We start from the raw sequence: 9,139 nt of genomic DNA, 5'->3' as shown, positions 1-9,139 counted from the left end.
CGTTTCACTAAACTTGTATAAGTCCTCCAAACTTGTATAAGTCCTCCATTTCCTTCCTTGCGGATAAGGCCAGGAGAATGGGACCGTGTCTACCGATAGACTTACACAAGTTTAGACTAATTACCCACTTGAATTGAGTGAGTGCTTACGCGTAAATCTATTCTATGGGTCAAAGGTTACTGAGGTTTTTATTTACAAAAAGTACAACTCCGAATTCCAGCTGGCCCTGACCGATTTGACAACAATTGGGCAGGAATAATCGAATCAAAGTCTACTCGAGGTCATAACAGATAAAGTCTGTGACAAAAGGGGTGGATGGAGGCTGTTTTTACGTGTGTTTGGACTTCACAACGGAGTTAAAAATGGAGCAGGAAAGTACCGAAGCATCGCCGAGTTTGTTGGGAGATCTAGCCGGTCGTCTTGGTCTCGATGTACCGGCTTTATTGTACTTGTTTACATTTCTTGCGGGTATGTTGTTTATGTTATTTTTCATAATAATGATTGCCTTTTGTGGCTGTTTTATGTGGTGTACTTTATTGGTGTATCCATGGAGGTAAAGTCCATAATGGATGTGTATTCAGTGTTGCACTTGATTCGATTTAATTCAATGTAAAAGTTTGACTGAATTATTCACAAACTTTTTAGTTTGTTAATTTATTTAATCGGCACTTTTTTTTATGAAAGGCAAATGTATTTATATTCAATGTTGTCGCTGTGTTTTATGTCATATTTATGTATTTTATTATTTTGTTTACTTGTAAGTTGTACTTGTATATCACTCAGGAAAGTTCCACTAATCACAATGATTTCAACATGATTTAAAAGCATTTTTTTCTAAAGAGAATAAAATAATAAGTAATGACATGATTTGCCCTAGACAATTTTACAACATCAAAAAGTCTTCATGGAAAAAATAGAAGTCCTGTAAAAACATTGTTCAGTGTTTATAATATTATGAAGTGCTTCAATATCAATAATACATTAAAGTTTGATAATGCCATGAGAGTGAGAGTTTTCACTGTGCCATTAGTTTGGAAACTTACTTTGTTACATTTTGTTTTTATCCTGCTTTGCAACACTAAATAAGTTACTTGACATTCATTTTAAGTGTGCACTTGTTCCCTGTAATGATTTGTCACTTACTTCTCAAATGGTTTCCTTTTCAGGTTTTCCACTGGCATACATTTCCAGGACCTACTTGCATGGTCAGTCACCAACAATCAAGCACATCTACTTCACCGTATGTTGCCTAGTTCTCGCCTATTTAAATTTTGGTAAGGGGTGTGTATAAACTTGATCAGATAAGCAGTGTACACTCTCCGTTACACTACACAAATGCAAAGGAGCACTAGGCTTCTAACGCTCAAATTGCTTTGTAAGTAAGATCTCTGAAAAGAAAAAGCAACATGGTAGGGAATCGAACCCAACCAAGCCCAATTTGTGAAACCAAAATTGATTCGGGGCTGATGCGCCATTGTTGAAAGGGAAGAGGCATCAAGGCATTTTCTCCTTGGTATAGGAAATTGTAGATTTATGGGGAAATTGGAAATTGTAAATTTATGGGAAATTGAGAATTTCTCTTGGAACTTTCATGGGGCACCAAGGCAATGACCAGTTGCAATAACCTCTGTTGCCTTTGTGGAGTACCAGGCCTGTTCATGCATTTAGACTGATGAATTTGATGAATATAAATACATCTATAACATCATGCATTCAGGCGGTGGGGCTTAGTATTTTTTCAATGAAAATATGCGGAGCTAGTTATTTTGAATAATTTATGCATTTATTCATTTATTCATATGCAGGGTATGACATCATCCATTCAGCCATCTCTGTCTTAATCAACTATGCATTGCTTGTGACCATCGGAGGGACTCCGCTTTCTGTAGCAATTTCATTTACATTTAATATGGTGAGTAAATCAACAAGCCTAGAAAGTCAACGTTGAGAGGGCAAGGTCATTTCTATTTGCAAAGGTCAGGCTCTTTGACCTTTGTAGGGGCACAACAATTTTTTTACTGATAAAGGGCACTTTTCCTATGGGGGAGAACGTAAGTTTGTGTTGGAACTTTGCAGAGGGCGCATCAGCAACAGCACAGGGCACCCTGGCAATTGCTGTGGGTGAGGCATATCAAACCAGCCCTTTCATACTTAAAGTCTATGGAAAACTTTTGAAGGGGCACAAAGGCCAGGACCAGGGCAACTATGGGGATGGCCATGCAGCCTTGCCACAGTTGACCTCGTTTACTAATTTTCACTCTGCGTTTTTTTTTTTTTTTTTTTTTAAACTGTTCAGTCATACTTGCTGACTGCCTACATATACCTAGCAACCGATGGCTATGATCTGATATGGACTACACCCCACTGTATCCTCACTCTGAGACTCATCGGAACTGCCTGGGACCTTTATGATGGTCAGAAAAAAGAGGTAAGGTACTGTAGAATTTTTATACCGCCCTCTATTGACTGTAGTTGTTAAGTCTATAAGTTGCAATCCAAGATGTCTGACCAATAATAAACGTATCATCATGAACCAGTCCAATCAAACATGTCTAAGTGTCTCAGTGGTTAAAGCCTAAACACCACAGGTACCAGACAATAAGGTATGGGACAAGAAAACTTTCATTGTTCCCTTTTCTAAAGCAAAGCAACTGGTTGAATAGCAGACCACTGCAGGCTTGGAATTTCATCTTGGAAAATCTTAAAGTCTATGGAACGTTTTTTTTAAGGGGCACCAAGGCTAAGACATGGGGCAACCCATATCAGAGGCCTGCATTTGTTTTGAGAAAGAGGGCATTTGTAACTCGATATGTCGGATACAGCCATGCAAATGGTCAATCTGGCTTAAAGAAGCTGCTGAAAAAAAATTCTAAGACTTTTAGAAAAATTAAATGGACATGATGGTTTTTATCATTTCCAGCGCAAAAAGTGGTAGAAAAGTGTCACAAGGAAGTTAATTGTAATACCAATCTTCCATCTATTCCCCCTTTTACTACTTGTAGGAGCAGCTGAGTGCAGAGCAAAAGTTATTCAACATCAAGACGGCGCCCTCGCTCTTAGAACTTGCGGGCTACACTTACTTCTTCGGAGGATTCTTTGCAAGCCCCCAGTTCTCCCTCCGTCGGTACCTTGACTTCACCAAAGAGAAACTCTTGGGTAACGACAAGGGTGAACTGCCTAGTTGTGTGGAGCCGGCAATGAATCGATTCTACGTTGGGTGCTTCTATGTCGTCCTCCATTGTGCTCTTTCACCATTCTTCCCTAATGAATACCTCTTGTCTGCTCAGTTTGCGGTGAGTATTAATAATAGGGAACCCAGGTGCGCCCTCAGTGTTCAACTGTCTAATCCAAGTGACTAGCATAATTAACAATAAAAAGTTTGGGATTGCAGCCTTTTGACTCGCTCTCTTTTCCATTTTACCTCCAAGCAAGAGGGAGCACATTGCTCCAAGACTCAACCCACGTATGCAAGACTTTGGTCTAGTCTGGGGTCCACTGATGAGGTGAAAGGCATGGAGAGAAACCACTTGGCCAATCTGACTACACCTGCTCTAACTACCTAACTACCTGCTCTTCTACCATTATTGTTTCAGAATTCCTCTTTTCCTTATCAAGTGTTTGTGCTGGTCTTTTGGAGTAAATCCCTTTTCTTCAAGTACAGTTCAGTCTTCATGTTTACGGTAAGACAACTACAACTATTCTCAACTGGAATATCGATAAGTAGCATAGTTTTGTAAACAAAGCATAACAAAATCGTAAGTGTTAGGAAATGCTTTTTGGAAACTTAAGTTTTACTCACATGTTAGTTTATTAATGTGTATTGGAATATGGATGTTGTTATGGACACCTCAGATAAACAGTAAATGGACCGTACAGAATTTGTTCTAAAAGTGAGTCATCATAATATTACAATTGTTTTCCAGGAGGGTGTCTGCACTATGGCCGGGCTAACATACAACGGAATAGATGAGGAAGGCAATGCCTTATGGGATGCCTGCGTTGGTCTAAGGCCAAAGATTTTTGAGATAGCAACTATCTCAAAGCACTGCGTCATTTCATTCAATATCTCAACAAACCTATGGGCTTCCCGGTGAGTTGAATGGGTACTTTGACATGGGAACGGCTTGTAGGCCAGGCTTTAACTTGGAGGATTCTGTGAATTTATCAGATTACAAACTTATGGGTACCCGGTGAGTTGAATGGGTGCTTTGACATGGGAACGGGTTGTAGGCTAGGCTTGGCATTTTTTCCCTTAGTAAAAGTCACCTCTGAGGGAAATGTAAATGTCTTCTGGAACCTTTCAAGGGGCACCAAGGCAACGACACTACGAGGGTAACTGTGAGGGAGCACTTGCTACGAGGGTAACTTTAATTTAGACTGGATCATCTTAAGGGGCACCAAAGCAATGACCAAGGGGCATGGAGGCAATTGCTTCGTTAGTATTGGGTCCACCATGGATGAATGTGCCTTTTACACAATATCTGAATTACTAATCTGATACTATTTTTTCACCATCCCAAGGTATGTGTTCAAGAGGTTGAAATTCCTGAATAATAAATACATCTCCCAGGCTTCCGCACTTTTCTTCCTGGCCATCTGGCATGGCTTCTTCATTGGTTATTTCATTTGCTTCGTCCAGGAGTTTTTCGTAACGTTTATTGAGTCTCAGGTAAGTTTTGTTTAAATTTTAATAAAGACGGTTTGTTTCAAAATTGTGTTCTTTGGAGGGGTGTGTAGGCCTGGAATTTCATCCTTTCGAGGGCAAGGCAATTTTCATTTTTCAATGGGTACTTCCATTGGAAAGTCTTTAAGTCTATGGGAATTTTTTGAAGGGGCAGCAAGGCCAAGACATTGGGCTGGTGGCCATGTAAAAAACAGTGGAGGTCTCTCCTAAAAGCAAAGCTTTTAGAGTGGAGACTTCCAGTATTTGTGTACAGTGTTTAAAACAAAGAACTCTACGGTTGAAGAAAGAACTCTGTATTGAAATTCTACGTACAAAAACACCTATTCTATTCAATAATATTTTGTTTAAATTGAATAGATTACAGATGCAACTAAAAGGATTCCTGCCCTGAGCAAGATCGTCAGCACTCCTGCCTTTGATTTCCCATTGTTTGCCATCAAACTCATCTGGAATAAATTTGTGTGTGGACACGCCCTGGCCGCCCTGGTTTTACTGCGCTGGAGCAGAATACATGTGGTAGGCATAATCTTTAGGCATACACAATGAGTACAAGTTGGACAGGGGCTGTCAAGGTTAAAACAAAAGTATAAAAACTGTCATCTTGAGATGCGTAAAACCAGACCCCTGCCAACGATAACAATAGAATTATATAATATAAAAAGGGGATTGCACTATAACGCTTAAAAATCACACACGCTTAGAATTTTTTTGTAAAAAAAAAATAAAATTAATGGGGGGGGGTGGCAAGAGTGGGCTCTATCAACATTTGTTTGAGTTTGTTTGTGTTTTACGCATTGTTCACTATTTAAAGCCATTGGACACTTTCGGAAAAGAAAAACAATTAAATGTTTACAGATTTACAAACAACTTACAGTATTTACAGAAGGTAATGGTGAAAGACTTCTCTTGATATATTATTCCATGAATTGCTTTACTTTTTGAGAAAACATTAAAACAATATCAATTCTCGATATCGAGAATTACGGATTTAATTTAGACACATGTCATGACACGGCGAAACGTGCGGAAACAAGGGTGGGTTTTCCTTTTTTTTTCTCCCGACTTCGATGACCAATTGAGCCTAAATTTCCACAGGTTTGTTATTTTATATGTAAGTTGTGATACACGAAGTGTGGGCCTTGGACAATACTGTTTACCGGAAGTGTACAATGTCTTTAACAACATTTTCTGTTTGTACCTGTGTTTAGGTGTACAGTGCAATGTACTACATGCCAGTTATTTTCTACATAACCTTCCCTCTCCTCTACTCGATGGTTATTCTACCTCAACTCAAAAAAATCTACAAGCCCCAGACGGAGTCACCCAAGTAAGTATAACAAGTCTTGTACGACTCACAAAAGTTGATTATCAAAGGAAACAGAGATCACACAGTTTTCTCTAATTCCGGACATTTGGTTCACATATGTCCGTCTGCCTGTCTTAATGAACTTCCCATCAAGGGAACTAAGCAAAACTCTCACAAGGGGATATAAACAGCAAGCTTGTAACAGCAAATCTCTCTCATACAAACATTGGTTTAACGCCTATAAATATGATTATGATTTGCACGAATCAATAAATTTTGATTTAGTAAATGGACAACAGTACTTATTCTTTTCATTGTGACATGGTGTAACAACCCCCCCCCCCCCCCAAATTGTGTCTCCGTTGTTTGATGGAATCTGAGATTTCGGTGGGGGTACTCTTTTGCATAAGGAAAATCACATGTATTTAAGTAAGGGACATTGGGGGGGTGATATCCTCTAAATGTAAAGGTTCAGACAGGTGTTAAATCATTATTTGGGCTTGCCTTTACACCGATGTGTACTAGAAGCGCTGTATACGCAGTACTTTTCCAAGCTCTGTGGAAAATATCTACAGGCATATCACTTAGCTAGGATTGAAAAGGCGAAACCCAACTTATATTCTTATCTCGATGCAAAATTTAACATCTATTAAAGGTGTGAGATCGTTTCATTTCAAGTTAAATATTAAATTATCTTTGACTTGCAGAGATAATGGGAAAGAGACCGCGAAGACAAAGTAAAGAGTGGACGTTGCATCGCTGAAGTTACGACTCCTTTTAAGTTTTACCAAATGGTATTCCGCCTGCACAATCTGGTTGCAAACTACATGTGTACCATTGTACACGTATTCTGATGCACCAGGTTTTGGGTACCTCACAGGTGTGGCATGAAATTTAAACTAGTTAAATATAGAAAACAAATACCATTTCTGTAGCCTGGAGAAGTTGTAAAGCAAGACAGTTCCCTAAGAACAACTCTACCTGGCAAGTAGATACACACATGGTGTTACCGCAAACCAAATATACATTGATACCTCACCATGCAATGCCTCAAATCCTATAACAAGTGGTTTGTTATGATTTTAGTCTGATTACAAAAACTGAAATACGTTAGACTACTATTTTGATGCCCTAATTAAGGTTTTTTTCCCTAATTAGTTCCCAATTTCATTGAGCTGTTATGCACAAAAGTTGCTTAGCACAAAGACAATTATGCTTACCAAATTTAAGTTAATAGACACTCAACCAAGTCACTTGTACCATTTGTGACTGTTGCCCTGCTTATTTCTGCTTAGCAGCTTTATGAAATTGACCAAGAGCTCTTCTTCAAAATGCTGTTTGAATCCATGACTTTGATAAGCAGAAAAAAGTGTTGCTTAGCAAGACATGTTTAAGCGTCTCAATGGTATCGGCAATGTAATTGGATTATTTTAGCAATGGTTTGGTTACACAGCACAAACCAGAAGCAGAGAATTTTATCGAGTGTTAGACTCATACAAATAACACTATATTTAACGGTATGAAATGTATCTATTATTCTGATAAATTTATTGTAAATTTAAAAAATACTAATTTAAAAAACATCATTTTATTATTTTGTTTATTTAGTCATTGCCAGTAGCATAAAAGTTAGCTGAATTGTGTAAATATGTAGGTGCCACTACTTTCTGTGTATCAAAATTAAGATAATATTTAAGTCTTTTTGTGAAAGGATCTTCTATTTTGATGATTATTTATCAGTTAGGGATGGGTCAGGATGGTTTATCAATCTTTTAAAAATCATAATTTTGGGCCAATTTAATTTATGTAGAATGCTAACACATTTTTACTTAGCACTATTAAGCGGGAAACCATTCACAAATTGTACATGTGGAATGGTGTTTTGGCTGGTAACCTGTTTCTGGTTTGCTTAGCTTCTTTGTATGTCATGTTCTTGTATTGTGTCCGGTTCCACAAACTATGCAGAACAAAAGTACCCATCTAAAGTTTCACTGAATGCATTGAATGGCAACGTTTGGTTGTCAGTTTTCTGTTGGAAATTATTAATGTAATTTATATTTCTCTATTATAACTAAATTTTATATGCATGTGTGTGATTCACATTTCATAGGGGGATTCGCATTTTATAGCTGCTTGGGTATAATGCAGGTGGGAAAACCTGCTGTTTTGAGGTTGTTCAGAATTTATGATTGTACTATAAACAGATATTCACTGGACGTGATGTAGCTCAGTACTATTGGTGGACACAATGTGCAGTCATTTTGATTCATGCACCCGTATTACGGGAAAGCTCCATTAAAGGGAAGGTACATGTTTGGTAATCGTCAAAGACCAGTGTTTTTTACTTGGTGTATCCCATCATAAGCATACAATAACAAGCCTGTGAACATTTGGGCTCAATTGGTCATCGAAGTTGCGAGAAAATTATGAAAGAAAAAACACCCTTGTTTGACGAATTTGTGTGCTTTCAGATAGGAATAAAAGACTTCTAGCTAGAAATATTTTTATTATTTTAGTGAGAATTTACCTCTTTCTCAAAAACTAAGTTACTTCAGAGGAAGTCGTTTCCCACAATGTTTTATGCCATCAACAGCTCTCCAATGCTCGTCACCAAGTCAGGTTTTGAGTTAATATTTGTTTTGAGTAATTACCAAACGTGTACCTTCCCTTTAAAGAAAGATGTTAGAATAAAAACATCCTTTGTATCTGCCAACTCACACCTGTTATCTTTATGTAATTCCTTTTCCAAACTGAGAACTTAATTGGATCATGCACAAACCAGAAGGGCTGCTGTCTTCCTCGACAGATTAACTGCTCAAGTTTAATTACCCAGTTATAGTTCAATGTAAACACACCCACTGGTGAAAGGATGAGTAGTTTTATAATGATTTCGGATCCACAAACAACATTCATGAATTCACATTATAGTCACATAGTGCCTGGCCCATAGCAACAGCCATATATTACATTAAACCATTAAACATTAAAAAAAAAATTATGCAGGGAAAAAATTATAAGATTTAAATGCAATTATTTGATTTTTGATATAGGTATTTTATTTATATGTATTTGTTGGTCAAAAAGTACAGGTTTAACCTATACATTATTAAAGTTTTGTTTTAACGTACATTTAGTTTTCGGGAGGAGTG

At 37.7% G+C, this 9,139-nt stretch overlaps 1 protein-coding gene across 1 annotated transcript; it reads left to right on the top strand.

Moving 5' to 3' along the window:
* The first annotated feature begins 185 nt into the window (after positions 1–185).
* On the top strand, positions 186–8,971 carry LOC139950381 (lysophospholipid acyltransferase 5-like). The gene is made up of 11 exons (XM_071949011.1): positions 186–468; positions 1,167–1,274; positions 1,806–1,912; positions 2,297–2,428; positions 3,003–3,293; positions 3,594–3,680; positions 3,924–4,090; positions 4,522–4,669; positions 5,042–5,200; positions 5,893–6,011; positions 6,698–8,971. The coding sequence occupies exons 1-11, from the start codon at positions 363–365 to the stop codon at positions 6,729–6,731; spliced, it is 1,458 nt and encodes a 485-aa protein (XP_071805112.1). The 5' UTR covers positions 186–362; the 3' UTR covers positions 6,732–8,971.
* The last annotated feature ends 168 nt before the right edge of the window (positions 8,972–9,139 follow it).

The sequence above is a fragment of the Asterias amurensis genome, chromosome 18 (assembly GCF_032118995.1).
Source record: "Asterias amurensis chromosome 18, ASM3211899v1".
In the NCBI taxonomy this organism is placed as follows: Eukaryota; Metazoa; Echinodermata; class Asteroidea; order Forcipulatida; family Asteriidae; genus Asterias; species Asterias amurensis.
This window is presented reverse-complemented; position numbering and strand designations above follow the sequence as displayed.